We start from the raw sequence: 27387 nt of genomic DNA on the forward strand, positions 1-27387 counted from the left end.
CCCTAGTTGGGGAACTAAGATTCTGCAAACCGCACAGTGTGGCCCGGAAAAAAAAAAAAAAAAAAAAGACTTTAAGACTGCCCTATTCTCTTCTGGAGTCAGAGGCTGATGCTTCTGGAGGAAGCGAGTCACTGTCAATCACAGCAGCATTTCCCTGGTTTTTTATTTTAAATGTATCTACTATTGTTCCCTGAACTGAAATATATAAAATAATGCACAGGACACAATTTCTGTAAATACTTTTCAAGGTTTTATTGCAAACCAAAGTTGGTTTATCACACACACAAAAAGGTGTGTGGTAGGGAGGGGAGAAAGAATTGTACATATTATAACCATGTTAATTACAGTACATTAAAATGGTGGTTTACATTACAAATAAGCCTGTAAGTTTAAATATACTAGTGTTATAACCCAATGTACAGACTTTCTTTATACAATACATACAATTATCAGGAATGCAAAAAAAAAAAAAAACACAACATAAATAATGCCCATTTTATAGGTGACATTTTAAACAATGAAAACACCAGGCTCTGACTGACAACTGGGGCATTGGTCCATAAAAACCCTTTCTAAAAATAGAAATATTTGTAGCAGCAATGCTTTCTTTAAGCATCTGGATACAAGTCATTGCAAGACCATTTTCAATAAATTTTAGTTATTAACTATATCTTACAAAAAAAAAAACCAGTCTACACATAAATTTATCTTCCAAATATGGAAGAAACAAACAATGTCCCACGTTGTAGTGTCCTGCAAGTGTCACATTGATGCCTATAACTGAGTCCTTCTGTGAGCAAGCATACCACACTCATACGGCAGATCACACAGGGAGTCCACAAGGAGAAACAGAGAACGAAAACACTCGGCAACAGGAAAAGCTTTGGAGCTAACACGATCTCATCAGAAAAGGCACATTTCATAAGATTCGTTATCGTGGCCCGGACAGACCTCCAGAAGCTCCTTCTCAAAACAGCGTCCGCCTGCCAATGAGACCACTGCATCTGTCTCGGGCGGCCCTCTACTGCTCATTTCAGAGATAGCACCACATTGGAAGGAAGAATAAAGAGGAAAATCTCACAAGCTCACTGAGGAGGATGTGCTCTTCGAAAAGCTTCCAGCAAACAGTGTGCAATAAGACTGCCAAGATGTGCAAGCTTCCAGGGATGTGCAAATTCTCTTTTAAGATGTCCTGTCAGCTGGCAGCTCTGCCAAAAGGTTAACTAAAAAATCCTTTGCAACCAACCCTAAGACTGTTCAGAGGAAAGAGTCCATGGGAGGTGCATAGGAAAAGCCCAGGAAGGCCTCAGCCGCTTCCTTGACGCTGGCTGTGAGAAGGAGGCTGTCCGGGGACCGGCCGATGGAGTTGGGGACCGGCTCTTCAGTGAACTCAGGATCAAAGTGTCGCAGGTCGCTGGGTCCGCTCTGTTGCAGGAAGAGGAAAACAAAACAAAACATGCTCCATGTCAAGAATTCACAGTGGAGACAAGGCAGGGAAATTCTTGTGCAAGCTTTAGGAGCTATATAGAGACCATCACAAACCATTTCAAGCACAAAACCCACAGGCCATGTAAAGTTTAAACTATGAAGGTCATGTTTTCTGTCTGTCTTTTGCTACTTTAATTTATAAATGTGTTGAAAAACTATGTGAGCTTCATTGAGATAGAAGTTCTACTTTTTCTGTGGGTAAAATAATGGTTTATGAATAAAATATCTGCCAATTTATTCCTTGGGGGGCCCCCCACCCCCACCAGTGCCATCAACTCTGCCTTAAAAGAGAAGCCCTTGGGTTTCCATACATGCCCAAGAGAGCTACTCACCACATTTGGGTTAAAAGGGGGAGTAATCTTCTTATTAATGAGATCTTCCCAGTTAATTAGGGAGAAGAAGACATGATTCTTAATCTCCATCTGTTGAGAAAGAAACATGAATTTAGATGCCTAAAATTCAAGAAGGGTAGTGAGATCTAGTGCTCTACCCAGACAGCCCAGGAGGACAGGAAAAGTGACTCACAAAGTCATCCTTGGCACCCAGCCTCTTTGTCCTGTCCTTCTGCAGGAGGCCTTCCAGGACATGTCTTGCAGAGTTTGTAATATTTGGCTTCAACTGGAGGGGCTTGTTCAGAATGTTGTCGTACATCTCAGCTGTGTTTCGGCTATAAAAGGGAGGCTGAAAGAAGGGGGAGGATTACTCACTAGTCAACTGGAAGCTCTGGAGAGCACTCATTACCAGTAAAGACTCAGACTGTAATGCATGAAGCTGGATTTGACAAAGTCTATCACTTGATAGGTTTTCTTTGCCCTGGATTTTTCAGTGTCTGTATTTTGCCACCCTGATGGGGGGTGGGAGTAGATGCTAATAAGCCATGTTTTTCACTCTCACATACATTAAGTGTGGTCAAACCTAGTAAAGTGTGAACTTAGAAAAATCCACCAGGTAAGGGTTTATCTTAAGACACCAATAATTTAACCAATATGCCTGTCACATCAGCATTTGTTAAGCTTACTGATAAAGGGAGAGACATGATGATCAAGTCTGCAAAAGGGTTTGTGTGCCCAGATGAATCTAGAGGGAGAAATGTATCAACCCAGGGCAATATTCCCCGATTCTCAATGGGCTACTCACCAGGCCATACAGCATCTCATATAAGACGGCCCCCAGGCACCACCAGTCCACGGTTCTATCATAGGGCTGCTTATGAAGCACCTCAGGCGCCAGATACTGAAAGACCAGGAAAAGAGAGTTCAGAGCCCCTGAAACCAGGCACTGCCAAGACCATGGGTGCGCCTTCAAAGGGCTGAGACACACTGGGTCTACTTGGAGGATATATTTCTCTAGACTACTTCCTGATAAAATTGATGCCTTTGAGGCTGACCGTCCACTTATATGTCCTGATATTTAGAAAGCTAGTGGGTACCCCTCAGCTATCTTGAGAATTTAGAAACCTTCTATGACCATGGATCTTATCAACAGCTCATTTTAATTAAAGCAACATGAGGCTATGGAATTTCTTATGCCTCCAAGAGTAAATGCATTTTACTTGCACTGAACTGGACTAGAACACTTCTAAGAATACTCTTTCAGTAGTTAAAGGCACTAGTGCAATGATCTCTTCCTGGAGGAGTGGGTAGACCAGGCACCAAATCAAGAGTGTGCCTACCTCGGGCGTGCCGCAGAAGGTGGACGTTGTGCCATTGTGTTCAATGTTCTCCTTGCAGAGTCCAAAGTCAGTAAGGACAATGTGTCCTTGTGAATCTAGCAAAATATTCTCTGGTTTTAAGTCTCTGTTTAAAAAAAAAAAAAAAAAGTAGTCACATAAATTAATTTCACTGCATGAGTAATTCCTGTAAAGATCATTGCTAGGGCTGTTAGAAGCACTTAATATTCACTGTAGTTGTGTTAGTAAATCTAAAAGGGAGTCCTTGTTCTGTTAATCTATTCTGAATTAGGCACAATCCATATTGGCTAGTTGCCTAGTGGAAGGGAGTCAAGACCAGTCACATGCTGGAGATTTGGTTTTAAGTGAACAAATTATGCCTGAACACAAATTATTTTAAGGTGCTGTCAAAGCTTGGCCTATGGTCTCCTTTACACCAGAAGGGCACCTTAAGGGCTCTTCAACTCACCTATAAACGATGTTCAGAGAGTGCAGGTAACCCAAGGCACTGGCTATTTCAGCAGCATAGAATCGAGCCCGTGGTTCCAGGAAGCATCGCTCCCTCTGGAGATGGTAGAACAACTGTAGAAGACAGAACAGAGTTAGCCTGGGTTGCCAAGCCAGAGGACAATGCATTGAATCAGTCTTGACATATATATAACTAAAGAGGACAATGGCAGGAAGCAGCCCTAAATAGTCTATTAACTATCTGAATGCTGGCAGGTTAAGGGAAATGCTAAATCTGGTAATTTTCTCCTAACTATCTTTTACAAAGTTTCCTCTCAAATTAAATGAAGTGGGCTATGCCCAGACTCCGAGGGGTCAGTTCCCATCCCCTTCACTCACCTCTCCACCGTTAATATAGTCTAGGACGAAGTACAGTTTGTCAGCTGTCTGGAAAGAGAAGTGAAGGCCCACCAGGAAAGGGTGTTTCACGTTCTTCAGGAGAACATTCCGCTCCGACATAATATGCTTTTCCTAGAAAAAGGACAATGAAGATTTAGTGGCAAATTTCAACTTGGCGCCAAGATTTCAGTTTAATGTTTAGTGAATGTCTTATCTCTAAGCCCAGCTCATACCTCCTTCTTTTTCAGGATTGCCTTCTTTTGTAAAACTTTAACTGCATAGAATGCTTCTTCTGCTTTGTGTCTTGCCAGGAGAACCTGAAATTTAAATTAAAAATCATTTTCCTGTTCACATCCAGGGAGAATGTAAAATTAGCGTATGAAAGACTATAAACAATGAAAGCTTCAGACATGAAATTACCTTTCCAAAACTGCCTTTTCCAATTACTTTCAAGAAGTGAAAGTCAGACGGTTTAGCATGAGGATTGGATGATGGGCCCAGGTTGATTTGCTGAGAGGGACTTGGCTGGAAAATAAAAGATTTTCCTTTAATCCTTTCCTTGCTTCAAAGGAAGATTGCAAGTGAAGTACAGGCCATGTAAGAGATGGGATATCTGCAAATGTCTAGGCAGGTCCTCAGACATCTATAAACACATTTCAAAATACCTTTCGTCCATACATGTGCATATTGCAAAACAGAGTATGGAAATTATACACAATCGTGCTGTTCTTAGCAGGTAACACTTTTATGAAATATGTCTTTCAAAATGCTCCACTGATTCATACTTAAGTGCTTATGTCAGTTGTCTGCTATGAACTAACAAGGCATTCCTGCCTTGATACTAACTAAAATGCTATTTTAATTCATCCACGTAGGGAAACTGACTCATTTCTAAGATCCCTCCATTGATGTATCACGAACAGAGAACACTTACTGGAGGAGAAGGGTTGGCATTCATAAGCTCAGGCTCCTGAGGTGGGGAGATTTTCAAAATGGACTGAACTTCAGGGCTGCAGAGAGGAAAGGAACAACTTAGAACATCCTAACTCGCCACAAGGGGGCAGACAACACCAACAGTGAATTTCTGGCTCAACTCCGGAAGATTCAGCGTTTAAACTAAAAACACCCTAATCAATTACTGTTAAAGAAAACAGTAGCTAAAATAATAAACCCAGTTAAACACAGAGATGGGGGTTGTTCTTAAGGGAGAGAGGAGGTGAATGGGGAAAACATGAAAATTTTATCTTGCATCTCTAGTGCAAGCCAAACCAGCAAATTAATTTTAATATTTTAAATGTCTTCAATAATTAGAATTTAAAGAGAAAAGGGATCCCCACTCGTGGAAAGTCTTTGGCTTCCTGATCAATATATTAATGGGAAGTATATCTTTACTGCTGGTAAATGGAAACTTCACTACTTATTTTTATTTCCCCCAATTCCCCCGAAACTTACTGTTTGCATGCATAGGAGTTATTGGCAATCTTCTGAATAAAGTCATTCAGGCCCATCCTTCTCTGTTTCATAAAAGCTGTGAATTAGAGAGGAGAAACGTTTAGACAAAGGCTTTGTAACATCCAACGCCACACACACTAATCTGATCCGGGGCATTCAAAAACTTCCACTTCGCGTAACCTAGAAATAACCTAGAAGTCCAGCCGTATCCCTACACTCACCGATGAGAATTGCTACCATGCCTCTCATTCTGGAGTAAGTGAGGGTGTCTCTCGCAGCCTCGGTTTTCACCGTCATCGCCAGAGAGAGAGGCCGGGGAGTCGTTACAAAAGGGAGACCGGCTCAGCCAACACTGCGCTCAGGCCACGTCTCCTGCTTTATAAGCGTTGTGCCGCCGCGGGGGCGGGACCCACGCGACAACGAGTAAGCAGAGCTGTCCGGCCCCGCCCTCGGCCCCGCCCCCGACCCCGCCCCCAGATGCCGCGCGGCTCGACTGGCGGCAAAGCGGTCGGCTGCGGGCGGTTCCGCCCCGACGAGAGGGCCAGCCGGGAGCAGGGGTTGGGGGGCTCGTGGACCGCCCCGGGAGGGCCCGGCCGGGCACCGTTATCCGCCTCCCTTGGCTCCCGGGCCGGAGACTGGGAAAAAACGCAGGCGGACGGGGCGGAGGGAGGGAGCAGCCGGGGTAATTTTCCACCTTTCTCATTTATTCCGCCTTGCGAGGAAATCAGAGTCGCGGCACATCAGGAAATCAGAGCGGTTTCTGCCCCGTGCGCGGCGATCGGGGTGGCTCTGTGCCCACTCTGGTTTTTCAAACCCTCAGTTAGGATTCACCCCTTGCCCCGGCGCCGACTCTGATCCTCTCCCGTAATTCACAAGGCAGTCTCCCGAGCCCTCGCCGGGCGTGCAGCGCACCATCAACAGTTATCTCAGGCGCAGAGCGGCAGCGCCGGGGGAGGGCGGCCCCTCACGCCCTTATCTTCAGAGACAGCGTGGTGCCCGGGCTCCCGCCGCCCTCCCTCCCTGGTCCCATCCTCAGTGCAGCCCCAGATACCCAGCCCCTCTTTCCCGATCCGAGCAACTAGTGGAAGAGTGCGCAAAGCAAGTCCCCGCGTGGCGGCAGCGGCGCTTACCCAGTCCGGTCAGCAGGAAGGACTCGCTCCTTTTCTGCGCCTCGGCCCTCTTTTTGTGGCGGGGCCGAAGCAGGGACTCGAGCCTGGCCCTGGTCAGCGCGCCCTGCATCTCCCCCATGGGCAGCGGCGGCCGGGCGCGCAGAGGACTGGGGCGACAGGAGAACACTGACGTTTCCTTGAAGGAGCCGCCGTGACTCAGGCCGGGCAAGATTTCCTGCCCCGCGTCCCAAAACAAACAAATGGCCCTTGTGCACGGCCGAGCCGCTTCCGAAAACGCCTTTTTTGTGCTTTTGGCCCAAGCCAAGCAAGGCTGAAAAATCCCAGAACTTGGAAGAGGAGGAAGGAAGGAAAGAAAGAGGGAAGGGGGAGGGAGAGAGGTCAGGAATGTGGAGGGGAGGGGGCGGAAATAAAATTCGTCTCTGCACTAAGGGGAAAAAAAAATCTGCATTTCACTTTTTTTTTTTTCCTAATGTAATCTTTGGGAACATTCTGTCCTTTCCGCATGTAATTTTTCCCCTTGCATTTTTAATCCCCACCATGCTAAGAACACGTGAGGAGGTGGCAACTTAGGGGACCGACCTGGCGTGACCCCGGATTGATGCGCAGCCGGCACCGCGGGCACCATCGACTCCCAAGGTTCCCTCTCCCGCTCCCCGAACTGAAAACTCCGCTAGGTCGCACCCCATAGTCTTAGTTTGTACTCGTCTTCCCTAGCCCTCCTCCGGTTTAATTCAGGGCACACCCTGGAGTTTTACCACCTTGCTCTTTCTCTAGAGTCCCTGGTAACTGTGACTCCTGAAACATTGGCCGGGCGCCTCCTCCGCTCCAAAAAGCAAAGGAGGGAGAGGAGCGCTGCAGAACCGCCGTGCGGTGCCTTTCAGTAACCCCGCCGCTCGGAGATGCCTGGGAGCTGCAGCTTGACCGCCGGTGCGAGGACTCGCGCCAGCGCCGGCAGGAAAGCCAGGAGCATAGCGACTGGGCCAGGAGCCGGGAGGGGGCTGCAAGCTATTAAGTTCGCAGGGTCGAGCGCCTGGCGCTGGTCAGCGATGTCTGCGGCGGCTGCCCTGCCATGACCCCTTACTTGCCAACGGCCTTGCCATTTTAAAGTTGCCTACTGGATCGGACACACTCCGAAATACCAGCTGTCACACCAAGAATAGCCTGTGAAGGGGTTTTTCTTTAGTCTTGGGTAGGAATTTGTTTTGCAGGCACAACCACCTCATTTGCCCGAATGTGATCTGTAGCTTCAGCTGCTTTTTGGTTTGTTCAGTTACAACAGCCCGAAACTGGCAGAAGAAAACAACACATCCTGGAGACTGGCTGGGAGATTTTGCTCAGCACCGACTCTTTAAAAAGCACAACTACTGCCTGAAAGGGACACTTCCAACCCAAAGCAAGGTTTTTAGGAAACTCCAAATCACAGAAACTGCCCTGTTTCTGCTTCCTCTTCCATGGATTAATCATATAACATGACTCTATGATTGCCCGTGCCCCCATAGCCCATGCTGCACCTCAACAAGTCTAGCCTGGGGCCTGCTCCCACGAGGTTCCTTCCCCCTTTGAGAAAGTCAAAATTTGAAGAATGCCCAGAAACACCAAACTGCACCAAAGTTTCTGCCAGTTTGTTTTTTAAACATTGAGAAACTTCCAGAGACTCACTTTCTGTGCCCTCCCCATGCCAAGTAACCCCACATCTTCTGCAACATCTTTGATCTATCCATTCCATCCAAATGATAGTAATAAAAGCTGACAAACCTTTCAAAGGGGATTTTATAGCCTCCTCTTTCATTCTTCAGGTTGCGTAGGATATGAAGGTTGGGGATTCCTTTCTGGAGGCTGGAGGTAGAGCTTAGTTATGGCTACAGTAGCCTCCCTGCTATGTGCCTTAAGACTGAAAGCTGGGATAACAAGGGAGCATGACTCAGAGGCGACTGTCCCAGCTTTGTTATGAACCCCACTATATATAAAGGCAATTTCCATACAGGAAGGGAACAAGCTACAAAGTTCACCACTGGGCCACTTTATTCCCTTCATTGCAACATCACCCAGAAAATTATAGTTATCAGTGTCCTGGGTTTATTACACCCCCAGCAAGACACACAAGAGATGTAACCTGACTGATTATCATCACAAATCAGAGCAGAAAAAATTCAAAACACATGCACAGGGTTCATTTTCTCTCAAAGACGCTCTTTCCCGCATTCCAGGAGGAACGAGGAATTTAAGTCAGAGGGCTCTAAGTGGAATAGAGAAGAGGCACAACCATATGATTTGTGGTTGGAACCGAAAGGCCTCCTCTGATGTGCTCACCCCTCCCCCTCCCCTAATGTACAGCCTTTGGAGACAGACGGTCTGCTAAACTTATCATTTAACGGGGAGAATCAAGTTGTTGAGACTGGCTTTTCTTCCAACCGGATACCTGGTGGGTGGAGCAGGCGCCCCCTGTTCTGTCCCAGCAACCTAGTAAGACTTCCGAACAGGAAGGTGACACACGGCGGCGGGTGGATGGGGTAGGGGGGAGGTAGGCGGGGAAACTGTGTGTGACGCGCACCTAACTCTGCACAGGCTTTAGGTTGTCTTGTGGCCACTGTTCCGACGCTTGATCTGTTCTTCCTTCCCGTCGCCAGCCTCTTTCTTTGGTTCAGATAGTGCTCCCACCGGGAGGAATCCGGCCCCTTCCCTCCCACTCCGTGGAGGTGAAGTGGCCGCGGTTGCGTCACCAGAATCTGTCCGTAAATAGTCTAGAGGGCGCTCGCGTTCTCCCGGAGAAGAACTCCCGAAGGAGCGTTTCCCCCACTTCTCTCCTGGGGCTTAATCAGTTCCAGGTAATTCCTCTACAACATCTCACGCAAAGAAAATATATAGAAGGCTAGATATGAGATACGCTAATCACCTCCCCACTCCTCCATGCCAGTCGTCGCATTTATTCCTCATATTGGGAAAACTGCAATCAAAACTCCCAAACGGGAATTATTCACCAAGACGTAACGTTTGCACTGAAACAAAACATTTCCCAATATATGTGTATCTTAATACGAAAATTATTTTAGCTTTTCTTCTTAGTAAGTAAAATTTTTCCTGATTGGTGAATTACAAATACTGTAACCTGAGAGCTTTACTGAGATTTGCCTGTTTCCATTTAATTTAAAGGCCCAGAAAACAAATTCTTGGTATTTCTCAACATATTAGAGAAAGTATTTTGAAACATAAAAGGACTTAACTTTTTTTTTTTACTGTTAAAGTGTTTTAATGTCAATATAAAATTAAAAAATGGTTTCACTAGCAAATTTCAGACACAGACATTGACTTCTAAAATGATTTATCTTCTTTTCAGAAGTCTAAATATGAAAACATACAAATCTTAGGGATTTAAAAAGATATGGTATTTTCCCCCACTTTAATACAACTACAATTTACAAACATGCAAAATAATTAAGTTCCCCTCTTGAGTTACTTCTTTAATGTATTGGCTGTGTTAGTCTTCAATCACTCATTCTTAGATACAATATCTTCCATTGATAATAGAGCAATATAATTATTTCATATTGCTCAAAGTGTCATAAATTCTAGAACAATCCTGTGCACAGTTTAGGGTCCCATATTTATTGGTTTATTGGTTAGTGCATAGAAAATCTATTCCTTGGAACATCACCAAAGAGAGTACATCCAGAAAACATAATTATTACTCTAGAGAGCAACAAAATGGATTAGTTTTTGTTGAAGGTTGTCAGCTAGTACATATCTTTTTTATTGTATTCATCAAATAGAAAATGATGATGACAAATGAGCCTATTCAAGATAGCTATTACTAGCAATAATAGTAATAGTAATAATGGTTGGATGGCATCACCAACTCAATGGACATGGGTTTGGGTGGACTCCGGGAGTTGGTGATGGACAGGGAAGCCTGGCGTGCTATGGTTCATGGGGTCGCAAAGAGTCGGACAGGACTGAGCGACTGAACTGAACTGAATTATTAGCAATGGTGGTTAAATCAAAGTCTATTTATAGAACACAGGTTCTATAGTGATTATTACCTTCCCTGTTCGTAATTGTCAAAATTGACATGCATAAAGGAGTTAGGAATGTGATACAGCAGATAACTAAGAGAACACATTATCTAGACTAATAGTGTTGAGTTATTAAAACCCACAAAACTACAGGCTTTATTTATGCAGGGCTTATCTTTTCCCCTTAGACAGTGGTTTTGACTAAACAAGACTATGCACTGTAAGATCCTTGGAACAGAGTTTTGTTAAATAATGGACATGTAGCTGTCTAGTCTGCAGACCTTACTTTGTTTCCTCTATCAGCATTTGTTCTTTATTAAGGATTAAGCAAGTTCTTTTACTTCTGAGTTGGACAGATGATAGGCACAATTGTGAAGTAACAATCGTTGCTTTGAAGGCAAGATTTATCTCCTTCCAGTAGCCTTCCTTTGTCACTGAAGTAGACTTCTGTGCCTCTTCCACCTCCTACCCATGGCAGTGGCATAGCCTGTGGCCCCCCAAAGTCTAAAATATTGCCTCCTATCTCCCCTGTCAATGCCAACTGCTGTAAAGCCCTGCTCTCAGCTAATCATCACAGGAGATGTTGAACTGATCCATCCTTCATCTCTTCCTTCCTTCCTTCCTCCCCCACTGCCTCCTTCCTTTCCATTTATTCATTCCTGCAAGCATGTATCAAGTAAGCAAAACTACTGGTTTGGCCAAAAAGTTCTTTCAGGTTTTTCCATAACATCTTACGGAAAAATCCAAATGAACTTTTGGCTAACCCAATATTAAGATCAAGGAACATAAATATGAGTAATATGGTTATTTAACTTCTAAGCACTCATTCTAAGTGGGGAGATAGACACATAAATTATGATATGACATGATGACTATTAAGACAAAAGAGTTTGAGAAATCTGCCATGGAACAAAGAGGAATTTTCTACTGGGGAGGGCAGTAGACTCAGAATTGTTGAGGAAGGTCTCCACAAAGAAGTGACATTTGGTTTGATACTGGAAAGACCAACCAGGTACAAAAGAGAGAAGTCAATCTAGGCAGAGGAAATAGTGTGAGCACCAAACTTCCAGGTGTTGTGTAGCATCTCTGCATAATTTGGAAATATGGTCCTTAGTCAAACCTTACACACAAGCAAATGAATATGGCCCTCTTGCTGCTACTGCTAAAGTGTGAAAATAGCACTTTCAGGTGAAATAAAAAATATCTTAGCTGCCTCTCCCCTCTTCCTCTCACTGCACCCCACCCCTCTCCAATAATATGGAATTAATAATGTCTTAGAAAACATATTCATTTGAAGGAGTGCTGATTATTAGTCTGCAGAGGTACTTCTCTATCTGATACAGCTCTAGGCATGGTGGAACTCATTGATTCATTCATCCACAGATTCTTCTAGAACTATGCATCAGACATTGTGCTAGATGCAGGAGATACAGTAGTAAACATGATCTCACCTGGTAGGGGGCAGGTGCAGAATTACCTTCAAAGGTAGATTGAGTCCTATTGTGAATAGATCTAAAAGCCACCAAGGAAAATCCCTTTTAAGTAGCAAAACATTACAATGTGTTTTGAAAAGTTAATTCAAAGCAAAATGTGATTGATCACTCAACTATCACTCACTCCTTAAAAGGATACTTGCTTTTTTTCCTACCCCATCTCATTGAAAATGAGCAAATTTGCATACACAAGCATATATAAAGAAGTGTTGGAAGTTAGAGTGGGGAAATTTATGTAGTTGGAAGATGGATGAGTGAAAATTTTGACAAGCATAGTTATAATCTAGCAGGCGTGTGTGCATGCTAAGTCACTTTAGTCACGTCTGACTTTGTGACCCTATGGACAGTAACCTGCCAGGCTCTTCTGTACAAAGGATTCTCCAGGAAAGAATACTGGAGTGGGTTGCCATGCCCTCCTCCAGGGCGTCTTCCCAACCCAGGGATGTAACCTGAGTCTCTTATGTCTCCTGCATTGGCAGGTTCTTTACCACTAGCATCACCTGGTACGGGCCACTTAATCTGCTGTGTCAAGGTCAGAGCAGCTGGATGGGAATTCCTTCAAAGGCTTGACAAGGTTACCCTCTTTGTTTTTCAAAGTCCTTTGTCCTCCCTTGGTCTCCATGCACACAATGTTCCAGAGTAGGCAATAAAAAAACTAAATGCCATGATAACAGAATAAATTCTTACTACCAAATGTTTGAAGTAAAAGCTAAATTTTAAGGTGGAAAAAGCAGAGAGTAAGCCAAAAGCTAAACCAAGGGAGTTTTTGCTTGCTCAAGGTGGATGGGAGATAATAGAACATAAATATGGGTCCATTGAGAAAGGAGAATCAATCAAAGCAGGTGAGAGAAGACAAGCAGCACAAAAGATACATCTTCTAGTTGTTTAGCTTTATCCTTCAGTTACAGAGAGAGGCACAAACTCCAGCCAATGGTGGCCTGTTCTTTAATCCTTCAGGCCTCCATGGAGCACCTCTTTTGTGCCAAGTCCTGGATCTAACAAGGATGCCCGAGATGAGCAGTGTTGCTATACTCAGGGAGGGCGAAGTCTGTATTTAAATTGTTAAATTTTGAGTAGCACTTTCCCAAAAGCACAAGTATGCTTATGTATATTTCTGCTTTTCCTAAGGCCCTGCTATGCCTTAATGCCATTACAATACAGGCTTGGGCATGTTGAACCCTTTCGATTATCTACTTTCTCAAGTGAATGTGCAGGAAGTTTTCTTGCAACTCTCATACTGTACAATTCTGTGATATCTAGGAAAAGATAAATCTAAAAAGGAGCTTCTGAAGGCCCATGTCATGTGGCTTATTTTAATAATGCTCCATAGTCAGCTAATCCTTTGCACGCCTCTCCCCTCCCTCCATTGTCAAGGATTTTGTGCTGTTAGTTATTTAAATCTCAAGGGTCTTATTTAACTCTCAGGTGTCTCTCTGGGCTTTGAGTTCCTTGAAGACCAGGCAACACAAACAATTCATGTTGCTCCTCTGTCTAGCTATTACCTATTAGATCCTTCTTTCCCCTTTCCCTTCCAGATTTGTGCCATCTAGCCTAGCTGTTCTTGCAGACCAAGCTTGTATCTGGCTCAGAGAACCTTGTGCCGTGTCCTTCACCTGGAATGCTTCCCTCCCTGGATGCTCACGTGACTGGATCCTTCTTGACATTTGTCTCAAAGAATCAACAACACTTACACAGCGTCACTCACCCTGTTTCAGTTACCTGCATATTAGTTTTATTAGCTGACTTTTTGAGCATTTGTTATATGTCTCCCCCAACTAAAAAGTAGTCTCTGTGAGCCACGGATAGTACCTATCTCTTCTGCAGAGTATCACTGATTTAAATGTTAATCTCGCACAAGAAATAGTCTCTTAGAAACATCTAGAAGTGTTTGACCACATACCTGGAAACTACGGCCCAGTGAAATTGATACATAAAACTACCAACAACCCAGCCCTTGTCAACTTGGACCCATATTCATCTCCTTAAATCTCACTTAATCTCTATAAAAGGACAGTGACAAGGTCATGTTTCTACCTGACATGATGCAACTATCCTGCATACCCAAATCCTACTAATCCTTTCGCTTAGAAGAGGATGCAAAGTCCTTGCAGGTTGTTGACTGTTTTTCTTGAACACGAATTCATCTTATAATCCCATGTCTCCTTCCAAGCAAAACGAGGAACCAGGAGCACTGCTCTTAAGTTCTGCACACAGAAAGAATTCTCCTTCACTACTGGCCCCCAGCTATGTCCTGGAAAAGGGGTATCATATTGGAGCTATCCATTTTTGTGATCAAAGCTGAGGACTCGCTGATTCTGCCAGGAACTCTGTGGCGTCCTCTATCACATGAGGGTAGGGCACAATCATCTCACACCGCGATACGAAAACGCAAGAACCCACAGACTCGATACTGAGCACCTGGATTTCTATTTCCTGAGGTTTCTACATCTCCATTTGCTTTTTCTTAGTGCTTGGTAGATTTGGGTACGTTTCATTATTTTTAAAACATTCCTGGCTGACTTTATTATTTGGGTTCTGTTGTTTTGTAGTCCTCCCACTCTCTTTTTAGCTAATAATTTATAATATTCTTTGTAAGCCTATGAAAATTGGGCACTGCAACAGTCCATCGAGCAAAAATTCCAAGAAAGATCACTGTGATGTGCTAATTATACTATCTGACATCTACTTAATATAATTGGAAAATATTGAGTAAATGTATGGAAGGCATTGTCTTGACACTACACAATTTTTGTGGGACATTCAGAAGGTCACCTAAGGTACATATTATATTTTACTCAATGGCAGCACAACTTGGTAATGAGAAGTAGGCAAATACTCCAGATGTCAGGGTATGACATCTTTAGACCTTCTGATGCCTAAAAAGCCCTGACTTCTTCTTGATCTGCTACTTTGGGAGGTGCCCATTATATCTCTGTAATTGGCTGTTCTTAGAATTGCAGAAGTTATGGCAGGAACCCCATTTCCCAACAGCTTTTCTTAAAGTTTTAAAGCTCATCCCCAACTGTGAGACCAATAATCTCATTGATCTTGTCACCACTAGCAATGGCTCCCTCAGCTGAGCAGGAATTTTAGGAATTCATGTACATGTTTATATTTTTCTAGTAACTTGAGACACTGAAGAGCAGAATTATTTTGTGTAATTGTCTTTCATTCCTTCCAAACATATGCCTTGCTTACAATCAGTGTTCAATAAATATTGGGTATATTTGATGGATAAATCTCTTTGCTGGACCCAACATAATTTCTCCTACTTATCTTTATTTCTCAGATTAAAACCCTACAATGGACATTAAAAGATTCAGTTGTTTGCTTAGATTATACATTTCAGTGAGAAATGTTTATTCTAGATTTGTTAATAAGAGTAAATTTATTTTTATTTTTATTATTATTTCCTTGATCAGAACATCCACAATTAGCCATTAGTACAAGTGTTAGTTGCTCAGTTGTGTCCAACTCTTTGCCACCTCATGGACTGTAACCTGCCAGGCTCCTCTGTCCATGGAATTTTCCAGGCAAGAATACTGAATGGGTTGCCATGCCCTTCTCCAGGTAACCATTGGAGCCTAATTTTCTAAGAGCATATGGTCATCCCATCAGATAATTTTGATAGCACTCGTTTGTTTCAGAGTTGGGATTATTGAATGCTTTTAACAAGATTAGTTATTTTTCTGTCTCTGTCTCTGTCTCTCTTTCACATACACACACACACACACACACACACTCAGACATAAAACTGTTTGGGAATTCCCTCGTGGTCCAGTGGTCACGAATCTGCCTTGTAGACCCATGAGGCACATGGGTTTGACTCCTTTTCTGGGGACTAAGATCCCGCATGCTGTGGAGCAGCTAAACCCCTAAGCAGCATCAACTGAGCGACCACTGCAAGGGAAGATCCCACATATGCCAACAAAGACCCGCAACCAAATAAATAAATACTTTAAAAAAAAAAGGAAACTGATGGTTTGGCCAGATGTTTCAGGTATATTAACTACTTCTTTTATTTATTTTTCCATGTTGTTTCATAATCACTACTTCACAAAAGGTATAAATAACATCTAAAGGAATAAAAATAAGCTTTCTTTTAAGATCACAAGAAAATTACAGAGAAGAAATTAAACAGATGTGAGCAAAAGATAGGAATCATGAATAATACTTCCCTTTCTACACTAAATAAATATGGTCACTGAAGAAGTTACTATGGTATTATTTGTTTATAGAATTTTATGCTTAAAACTGCCTTATATTCTATCCTCATTTATAGAAGATTTAAAAGATATCAGACTATTACTATCATTAATATCTAGAATGATTCTACTTCACAATTCATAAACTATTCCTTAAAAATCTAAAGCCTTAGAACACAAACATAGATCATCATGAGAAACCTATTTGAAATTCACTCTTCAAATCATGTCGTTTCTATGTACCAACATAAACCCAGTTTGCCAAGTTCTGTTTAATAAGTCTTTGAATTTACCTTTTAAAAGTAAAAGCATTTTCCTTTTTTCTCTTTACCTCCTTGTAAATACTGTACTTTTATATCCACAGCTGCTCTTGTAAGCAACACTGATGGCCCACAGCCTTCTGACTTTCCTTTTAATTATAACAAATAACCAAAGACCAGAAAGGAGCCCAATGTATGTAATTTCTGTCTAAGCCCCACTTACCACTTTCCTCTACCTCCTTTCTATCTCTTTCCACTCTCCATATTCTTTTCTTACAACTTTCATTATTTAAGATCATCAGTTTCTATAAGGTTAACAGGAACCTTATAAGATACTCCAAAATGACTATTCTTTTTCCATCTCTTTTCTTAAAACAGTTATAGATAATTAGGTACATGTATATGTAATATACAGTATATGCCATATTAATATTATTTAAATGTTAAAATTTTAGAATTTAAAAAACACTAGAAAGTACATTTCCAGAAAGAGGTCAAAAAAGAACAAATATATCAGATATAAGTAGAGTACTTCCAGGAATAATAGTAAAAGTTTCTAACACAGGTAGTCGTGTTAGAACATGGTCTAACATATTGCCCTCCCCAGATGAACCAATTATTTTTCTTCACAGAGCAATTTTTTCCTGATATTCACAGTCTGCTTTCTGATCGTTTATCTCACAAAGAGATTGGGTGACGGCATGTGTCTGGACCATTATAGACCCATTGCCATTTCCAAAAATAACCCCACCACTACTCACCTTACATCTACTGTATTCATAGGCCATGCGTAGGAAGGATAGGAGAGTTCATAGCCAGCACATTAAATGCTCCTTTTCTCTTTGTTTTAAAGTTTGAAACCATTGTGTATATATATGAAAGTTGGAGTTTTTATTTGAACAGCACCTCCAGCCTCATTTCATGCTATTCATAGAATTGTGAACAGATTCCGTTGGTGTTAAAAGGATCCTAGGGACTGTGAACCTCCCTATGATATTCCTAATAACCATTTATTCAGTTTTCTCTTTTTCACTAGACTTTCCTCTACTTCCAAGACTATCTCTACCATTGTCAACTAGCATCAGTTAGTAGAGTTTTTTCTTAGACTATGTTCAAATATCCTTATAAATTATTTTAAGGAATAGTTCTCCTGCATGTTCTAAAGCCAGGCACTTGGCCAGATGATGCTAACATACTAATAAGCAGAAATGAACATGTTCCTCCCTGTAACTTCCACAGTTTAGGGCATTTATTATAATAGCCAACATTATACTAAGTGGCAGATATTATGCTTTAGTGCTTTCTATACAATTTCTCATTTAATCCTCATAATGACCTTATGAAAAACTGTTATAAACCCCTTATTCATTCTTAAGATCTGAGGCTTAAAGAGATAAACAACAGTAGCTAGTATTGGCAAAACCAGACCTACTGTATAATACAAGGAACTATACTCTATTATATACTGAATAGAATCCGAAAAAGAATATATATATATATATATATATATGTATAAATGAGTCTCTGTGTTGTATACCTGAAATTTACATGATATTATAAATCAGCCGTAGTTGAATAAAAAATTTTAAAAACCACAAAACAAAACAACCAGGAGACTTCCCTGGTGGTCCAGTGGTTAAGAATCTGCCTACCAATACAGGGACACATATTTGATCCTGGTGGCTCAGATGGTAAAGCGTCTGCCCGCAATGCGGGAGACCCGGGTTCAACCCCTGGGTCAGGAAGATCCCCTGGAGAAGGAAACGGCAACCCGCTCCAGTACTCTTGCCTGAAAAACTCCACAGACTGTCTGCTGAGGAGCCTGGTAGCCGACAGTCCATAGAGTCGCAGAGTCGGACACGGCTGAGTGACTTTCACTTCACTGCACAGGGAAGATCCTACATGCCAAGGGCAACTAAACCCCTGCACCACAGCTATAAGCCCACACACCTAGAGCCTGTGCTCTGGCGCACCAAGAGAAGCCACCGCAGTGAGAAGCTTGAGCATAGCAATGAAGAGAAAGCCCACGCAGAGCTTTGAAGACCCAGCACAGCCAAAAATAAAAAAAAAAAAAAACAAAACCAGAATGCAAGTGTAGGTTCTGATACCAAAAGCTCTACTTTTAACCAGTAAAACAATCTGCCTCTCTGTTTTAAAAACCAATCCTTCATCTGCAGGCAACTATCATGATTTTAACTTGTGTTTACACTATTTTATTCATAGCCTACCAGTGACTGTCTAGTCTGTCTACCTAAGCTTTCAAGGCAGAAAACTCTTGCTTCCTTGTCCATAGAGTGACAGGCACTCTTCCCTGTCCTAGCAGAGTGCCAGGCAGAAAGAGATACAGTATATCTAATTTCTGTAAAACAAACCCCCTCTTTGCCTTAATTTCCTCCTTTTCACAAGTGCCCCACCCAATGGCAAGCTCACAGGTCACTTAGAATCTCCTCCTTGACTGCTGTTTCCTCAACCACTTGTGTTCACATTCAAACTACTTTCCTTAACAAAGCTCCCCACTTACCCTTTTGAAGCAGTAGAAAGAGAATTGGAGGAGTTTCCAGGAGATCTGAGTTTCCAGCTCAGTGTTTTAGAATGTATGACTTAATATTTAGCTTTGGGCAGAGCACTTAACTTCTTTTAAGTGTCCTCAGGGTTAACACCCATTCATTATAGTTAATCCCTCAGGGTGATTGGAAAGATAAGATTAGGTATGGGAGAACAATTTGATAACTCAAGTATGTTATATAATTTAATGCCTATAAGAACAGTGTAGCTGAAATATTAACATAAAATTTTCTTTTAAGAGCCAAAATTTTAATAAAGAACTGATTGCCATATGTTTCTGAGGAGAAAAGGTCAGAGTTCTCAGTGCTACATTCATTGAAGTCTATTCCAAAGGCCCCAGCCCTGTCTAAACCATTTTTTCCCCTAAATCCTCTTGCATTTTCTTTTTATTTTCAAATTCACACCTTCATAGAATAAAGGAACTTCAAAGTAAGAAAGAATCTTAGAATGGATTTACTTCAATAAACTCTCATTTTACAAATGAGTTTGCTTGGGTCTCCTTGCCCTAAATTTTAATTCTATTTTCATCTCTGAGTATCCCGATTTACATAAACCTCCCTCTTCCTAGTTTCAACTGGATCCATCCTACCCCTTTCTTCCTGTACCCTCACTCCCTAATCCTGCACCCACCCCTCTCTGTGGGCCATTTCATCCCAGGGGAAACCCGTTTTCATTATTGTTATTGGCCTATTCTTCTTACGTACAATTTTAAAGTTGTAAAATCATTTTTCTTCAAATTTTGTAAGCTTTGTCTATCTTTGATGGGGCTAAAATATTTCTGTTATTATGATAAAAACAGTCCAAAACCCTTTATTCAAATGATACAAATGAACTTACAGAAGTAGACTCAAAGACACAGAAAACAAAGTTACTAAAGGGGAGCGTGGAGAGAGGGGTAAATTAAGAGTTTGAGATTAACATATACACCAGTAAGACAGAAATATATGGCCAACAAAGGCTTACTATATAGCACAGGGAACTACAGTCAATATTTTTTAATAGTTTATAAGGGCAAAGAATCTGGAAAAGAATACATATGTATATATCTGAATCATACTGTTGTACACATGAAACTAACACAAAATAGTAAATCAACATACTTCAATAAAAAAATAAAATTTAAAAAAACCTTTTTTTTTCCATTTATTTTTCCTATGATATACATATTACCTCCCGACTATCTCATGTCTATGCATCATGTACTGCAGGACACTTTCTTGGGCAAAAAGAAAGCTGTCAAAAGGTGAATATTTCAGCATGTTTAAAATAATAAAATGCATGAGGGCATTTTAACATTAGCTGTAACTAAAATCCACTAGATTTTTTAAAAATCTACTATCACATCACTCTGGTATAAACTTATAAAATGAGAAAAGATTTATTAAAATATGAGAAAAATAACTTCACTAAAATTATTAAGTTGCGTTTAATCTATTTTGGTTATTTATTTTAAGTGAGGGAATTTCCTGATACCATTCCATCTGTTGACCACAATGTAATGTCTTTTAATACTATGGAAATCAAAGATCTTAGACATGAAAAGAATGATTTGGATAAAATGGGCACAAGGAAATACTATGATGTGTAAATATTTTAAAAGAATGTTAGGGAATCAGAAAAATTAGCCATTGTGAAAAAATTGCTAGTGTAGCCTTGAGTTTCCAACATGGCACAGTGGTAAAGAACCCACCTGCCAAAGCAAGAGACAGGAGACACAGGTTCAATCTCTGAGTTGGAAAGATCCCTGGAGTAGGAAATGGCAACCCACTCCAGTATTCTTGCCTGGAAAATTTTCATAGACAGAGAAGTCTGGCAGACTACAGTCCAAAGGACTGCAAAGAGTCAGACACGACTGAGCTGAGCATGCACAGCCTTGAGTCAAACAGCAGAAATAACAAGTATAATAATTTTGGCCATAATCAAGAGGAAGAGAAAATCATGAGTTTAACAAGGAGAGAAACAGACTTTGCTATAACTGTAAACCTTAATTGACACAATTCAAGGGAGAGAGAGGGGGTTTCTCTGGACTGAACTGGCTGAGTCTATAGCCACACCCTTATTCATTCACACAACAGGGAGCAGGACTGTCATGAGATCAGATTTGATAACATTTTGCTGTCAAACTTAAATGTTAGATGCCCATGACTCTAAGTATCCTTAAACAGCAAACTTTTGAAATGACATTTTGTTACTCACTTATTTACAGTACTAAACAAGCAGTCCTTGAACTTGGAACCCTCTAAATCAGTGTAAATGGTTAAAGTTATGCAAAACTAAACATTTTTGTGTGGTTTTTTTTTGCTATATACGGATTCTTGCTGACAAAGGTGATATTTTATATAAATGACAAAGCAATGTCTAAGGTTCTTTTCAGTTTGAGGGCTCTTTTCAGTCCAACCATATATTTATTTTCAGAAGGCTTATCAGTGCTATGTGTGATAACATGGATGATGAGCTTCTTAGTTTAGGGAGAAGAAAATAAAAGAATAAACAAGCAATGGGTTGAGAACAGTATGGAATATTGAGTAATGACAAAATAAAATGTACTCTTCTTTCAACCCATAGTTTGCAGACCTTATATACGGCAGGGGGATGAGTTTTCAGGTTTGTAGAAATGACATAATTCTTTCTCCAAATAAGAAGAGTCATCATAAATTGACCACTAACCATATGCTTGACAGAGCTGTAAATTATTAATAACTTTACCTGAATTATCTCCTTTAGCCTTCACAAAAACTATGACCTATTATAATATTCTATTTTTGCACGTGAAATCATTTGTGCAAAGTCACACAGGTAATAAGCATTGAACTTAGTGGCAAACTCAGGAGGCCTTCCTCAAGAGCTCACAACACTAACCACAGCAGAAGGTGAAGTTTTGAGCAGTTTTCTGCTGATCCATGCATGGCTCACTGGGAGGCATGATCAGATGGTTTGCCGGTCAGCTCTGATGTGAGTCCAGTTGACTGGAAGAGATGTGGTTCAGGAAACTGAGGATGACTGTGGCTTTCTGATCAAAGATGGGAGGTGGGGGGGCGGGGATAAATACCAAGTGTGATTTAGAAAAGTTTGAGTTGCAGAGGTAGGGGAAGTCAAAAGCATCCAGGAATGCAGAGTTCTTATGATTATGCCCCTGTCCTTTCCAAAGCCTAGCATCATCTTGCTCCCACCAGTCAACATGTGCACGGTTATTCAGTCGTGTTTGATTCTTTAAGGCTCCATGGACTGTAGCCCACCAATCTCCTTTGTCCATGGGATTTTTCAGTCAGGAATACTGCAATGGTTTGCCATTTCCTCCTCCAGGGGATCTTCCAGGAATCAAACCTGCGTCTCCTATGTCTACTGCATTCCAGGCAGATTCTTTACCCACTGAGCCATCAGGAAAGCCCTTCCCATCCGTGACATTATGTGTTATTTGGAATTTCGTGCTGTGGGTAAGGTGAGTTTCACTGAGATAGCTACCTTTTTTAGTTAGGAACTGAGTAAATGAGGTCAGTCTACCTGAGATCTTCATGTATCCACAGATTTTTATTAAATTGTTTATCTCTAATAGCAAGAAACAAAGTCTACACTGGCCAACAAGTATCAGATAGAAGGTTTCCATTGTAGCAGAGTGTGTTTAACTTTTCTCATATTTTCTCATATTTGAGAATCTATTTAACATTCTCATCAGATAATGCCATATTTGAGGGATGAAGCAACTCCTAGATATTAAATATAAGAGTGTTATGCTTTTTAAGAAAAAAAATCTAGAAATTATGTTTTCTTCATTTTAAAAGATCTGTGGAATGAAGTTTTCCTTCTCCTTATATTAATTCAATGATCTAATTTTATGTATTCTCTGAAACACTGACATATTTCTGTAGTCCATATGTTTCTAAACTATGAATCATTTCATTTCTACATTTGGTGCAGAAAATATTACTGCTCCCAAATAAATATGAATATTCCTCTTTATTTTGATTTGTACATCCCCCCAAATTTGCCCTTAATTTTAAAATGTGATGAATCACTATAAAATAGAAAGAGATAATGATAATCCTGAAAATAAAAGGGAAAATTTAATTTTCCATCTGGGAAAAATTTATATAATAATGAAACTTGCTCTTTAACGTTTGCTTGAATGAAATCTAGACATTTTGAACATCCCAAAGGTAGAACTGCATTTTGTTAAAAGGTGACTTCAAGGAAGAACCCAGGGAGAACATGAAGAAGCTGCATTTTCCTACCTGGCAAAACAGGTGCCCACTAAAATCATGGCCCTTGCAAAAGAAACTTTATTGTTTAACCACTTCATTATCTGACTTCCTCTAAGTAAAGACTATTATCTGTGTTGTTAATAATAATACCTGGAAAAACACACATTCCAAAAGTGTCAGGAAACTCATCCTACTTTGAAATTCTCATTTAAGAGGATGCTACAGGATACTGCAGGACCAGAGACTGAAAAACAAAGGTGTGCAAAACCAAATAAATCAGGTTTCAAAGCCTAAAAACAAGGATAATAGGAAAGAGCCTAAATTTGTACAGCCTGTTTGTTTTTTGTCAGAACAAATGCTGGGAATGAGTGAGAGAGAGAATGAAAGAAGTGTGGTGGGAAGATTATGGGTGGTGAATTTTCCATTTCTTTTCTATAATGAACATATGCTACTACTTTTATATTATGTGTTTTTTTAAAAAAAGCTTTTAAAAATTACTTTTGTTTCTCCCATCACCATATATGTATAAGGCAACTGAGCACACCAGCCCCATCCTCTGGCAATCATGCAAAAAGATATTGAGTATGAAAATTAAGGCCATTTCACCAGATTTCAAGGCAAGCTAACCCTCAGTAATTCCCTACTTCAAAACAAAAGATTTTTAAATTTAACTTCTATTTCTATCAAACCATCTTGACTAGTTATCTTCAACACTGAACTCCACTTAAAGCAGTACATCAAGAGACTGTACATTAGATTAAATGAAAATGAAATACTCTCTGATTATGGGTGGCTTTGAATGGAAATATTCCATTCACTGATATATATTTTCTGGAGGAAATGGTGGAATCATTTCATCACCATTATTTTAGGAATTGGTAAAAGTTACCCTAATAAAGGGCTTCCTTGGTGGCTCAGATGGTAAAAATCTGCCTGCAATGAGGGAGACCTGGGTTTGATCCCTGGGTTGGGATGATCCCCTGGAAAAGAGAATGGTAACCCACTCCAGTATTCTTGCCTCGAGAATTCCATGGACCGAGGAGCCTTGGTGAGCTACAGTCCATGGAGTTGCAAAGAGTTGGACACAACTGAGCAACTAACACACACATACACCCTAATAAAATTCATACTGGACCTAGAATATTGTCTTTGTAAAGAATCCATTTGCAGGCTCATAAATTTGCATGTTGCAGAAGGACAGCTGCAGAGTTGCTTTGGCTTGTGCTTACACTTCACAGAATTGAAGGCGTCTAGGAGAAGTTTTAGTTGGGGTGCTGATGTCCTGATAAAGAAGGGGCACGCTATGGTGTAGAAACTACAACTGAAAAAATTGCATCCCTCAGATCCAAATTCTAACAAAACTGCTAATAGACTAGAAGAATGTTTAACTTTCTAAACTTCAGAGATCTACATCTTAAAGAACATTGATTCTAGTCTAGATATATCATAGACAAACTGATAAAAACCAAAGATTAAAAACAAATTAAAGCAGCCTGTGAAAGACAGCATACTATAATCAGAATAGCAATAATTTAAATCATCACTGACTTCTCATCAGAAACTACAGAGACCAGAGGCCATGGACCAAATCTTCAAAATGATAAAAGGAAAAAAAAAGTCATCTAACTCAGAATTTTATACCTATAAAAAAATCCTTTAAGAATTAAATAAAAATATTTTCATTTATAAAGGCATATCATAAAGATAAAAGAAAACTGAGAGATATCATTGTTAGAGAATCACTGCATCATAAGAAATGCTAAAAGAAGTTTTTCCAGGTTAAAAAGAAATTATTTACAAGGAAAACTGGATCTCCAAGAAAAAATAAAGAACATCAGAAATAGTAAATATCTTGGAAAATACAAAAAATAGTTTTCCTCTTGTTTTCCTTTAAATCTATTATACTGTAGATTTAATTTCATATGTAGAAGTAATATATATGTGAATCATAATGTAAAGGATGGGAAGATGAGTGGGATAGCAAGTTTTCTATAATGGTTTTTGAAAATTATTAATTAATCCTCAGAGCCACCACTAAGTCAGTAGATGAATTAATATTGAATTCTAAAAATACTCAAATGATTTTGGAGAAGTCATAAAAGGAAGAACAGCAAATGAAGAAAAGAAGGAACATGAGGAAAACAAATACTAAGACGGTATAGTTATATTTAACAATCACACTAAGTTAAGTGGTCCAGCTTACTCCTTGGAAGGAAAGTTATGACCAACCTGCTGCTGCTGCTGTCAAGTCGCTTCAGTCGTGTCCGACTCCGTGCGACCCCATAGACACATAGGGATTCTCCAGGCAAGAACACTGGAGTGGGTTGCCATTTCCTTCTCCAAGGCATGAAAGTGAAAAGTGAAAGTGAAGTCGCTCAGTTGTGTCCGACTCTTCGCAACCCCATGGACTGCAGCCCACCAGGCTCCTCCGTCCATGGGGTTTTCCAGGCAAGAGTACTGGAGTGGGGTGCCATCGCCTTCTCCATATGACCAACCTAGATAGCATATTAAAAAGCATAGACATTACTTTGCCAACAAAGGTCTGTCTAGTTAAGGCTATGGTTTTTCCAGTGTTCATGTGTGGATGTGAGAGTTGGACTGTGAAGAAGGCTGAGCACTGAAGAATTGATGCTTTTGAACTGTGGTGTTGGAGAAGACTCTTGAGAGTCCCATGGACTGCAAGGAGATTCAACCAGTCCATTCTAAAGGAGATCAGTCCTGGGTGTTCTTTGGAAAGACTGATGCTAAAGCTGAAACTCCAGTACTTTGGCCACCTCATGCTAAGAGTTGACTCGCTGGGAGGGATTGGAGGCAGGAGGAAAAGGGGACAACAGAGGATGAGATGGCTGGATGGAATCACTGACTCGATGGACATGAGTTTGGGTAGATGGACGTGAGTTTGAGTGAAGTCCGGGAGTTGGTGATGGACAGGGAGGCCTGGCGTGCTGCAATTCATGGGATCGCAAAGAGTTGGACACGACTGAGCAACTGAATTGAACTGAACTGAAGTGGTCCAAACTTTCCAAGTAAAAAGAAGAGATTGTCAGATAATCTTTAAAAGGAAAACCTAACTATATGAGGTCTGTAAGAGAAGAACTTTATAAGACACAGATAGGTTGAAAGTAAATGGATAGAAAAGATATATACCATGTGAAAAGTAGGCATCAGAAGGCTGACTTGGTTATATTAATGTCAGGGAAAAAAAAAAAAAAAAACTTCAAATGAAGATTTACCAGAGGTAAAGAGGAATACAATTCATCAGGAAATTATAACAATTATAAAAGTGTATGTGCTTAATATTAGCACTTCAAAATAGATAAAGCAAAAATTGACTGAATTTTAAGAAGCAAAAGATCATTCTATGACTACAAGTAGAGATTTTAATATCCATGTCTCAGTAACTGAAAAACTACCTCCCCCCACCAAAGCACTAGGCATAGACCTCAGTCTCAGAATTGATTATTGGAAAGAATCTTTACTAGATGACCTGCTACTACAGAAGGGATACTCTCTTTGTAACCCCACTGATGACACAAACAGTTTTCAGAGTTTCCAAGGTGAGTAGTTCTGAATGATTCCTATCACCATTTCTGTACATGTCCTGCATTCATTTTTCTTGTAACATAATTTCTTCATCTCCAAAAAGTGCCTGAGCATCATTTTCTGATCTGGCCTGTAAAGATTCTCTTCTCATCTCATTCTCTCTACTTAACTTTAAGAATCATTTATATTCTGATTGTAATGTTTTGCTCTATATAGCTTCTTTACAACAGAAGTGCTGTAGATCTTAACAGCAGTATTAGCCAGTGGATGGTTTGTTTATTTTGTGGCTATACTATTACTAATGGACTGCAATGATGGCATAAACAGGCCAATTCACTTTCATGCTTCTTCATCATTCTTCAAAAGACATAAAAGACAGAACATCTTTTTTGACAGATTAAACTGATAACAAGTTTAGACTGTAAGCCTGGTCTTTGAAAAAAAAAGACAGCAGAGAGTTTTTCACTCTCTTCTTCAACCCCTCCCGCTTTTGCAGATAGGCATGGTCTTTGACAATCTTTTATAAA

The 27387-nt window shown here is 40.6% G+C and overlaps 1 protein-coding gene across 5 annotated transcripts in view; it reads right to left on the bottom strand.

The window, feature by feature from the left end:
• Window positions 1-227: 227 nt before the first annotated feature.
• SGK1 (serum/glucocorticoid regulated kinase 1) overlaps window positions 228-27387 on the bottom strand; it is a 112231-nt gene continuing 85071 nt past the window's right edge. For 2 of the 5 annotated variants that reach the window (XM_086317958.1, XM_086317959.1), the window contains 11 exons: window positions 5456-5531; window positions 4938-5013; window positions 4424-4528; window positions 4237-4320; window positions 4004-4135; window positions 3627-3739; window positions 3161-3284; window positions 2626-2721; window positions 2014-2169; window positions 1821-1910; window positions 228-1425 (listed from right to left, as the gene is read on the bottom strand). In XM_086317958.1, the coding sequence (XP_086174084.1) occupies window positions 1258-1425; window positions 1821-1910; window positions 2014-2169; window positions 2626-2721; window positions 3161-3284; window positions 3627-3739; window positions 4004-4135; window positions 4237-4320; window positions 4424-4528; window positions 4938-5013; window positions 5456-5531 (1220 nt within the window). In that variant the 3' untranslated portion in view covers window positions 228-1257. Of the gene's footprint in view, window positions 1426-1820; window positions 1911-2013; window positions 2170-2625; window positions 2722-3160; window positions 3285-3626; window positions 3740-4003; window positions 4136-4236; window positions 4321-4423; window positions 4529-4937; window positions 5014-5455; window positions 5532-5676; window positions 5810-6585; window positions 6753-8340; window positions 9045-27387 lie in introns of those variants that run through there. The other 3 variants (XM_086317962.1, XM_086317960.1, XM_086317961.1) reach the window with 3 other exon arrangements.

The sequence above is a fragment of the Bos grunniens genome, chromosome 9, assembly GCF_055505025.1.
Source record: "Bos grunniens cultivar Pamir isolate PY7600 chromosome 9, Bosgru_T2T1.0, whole genome shotgun sequence".
NCBI lineage: Eukaryota > Metazoa > Chordata > Mammalia > Artiodactyla > Bovidae > Bos > Bos grunniens.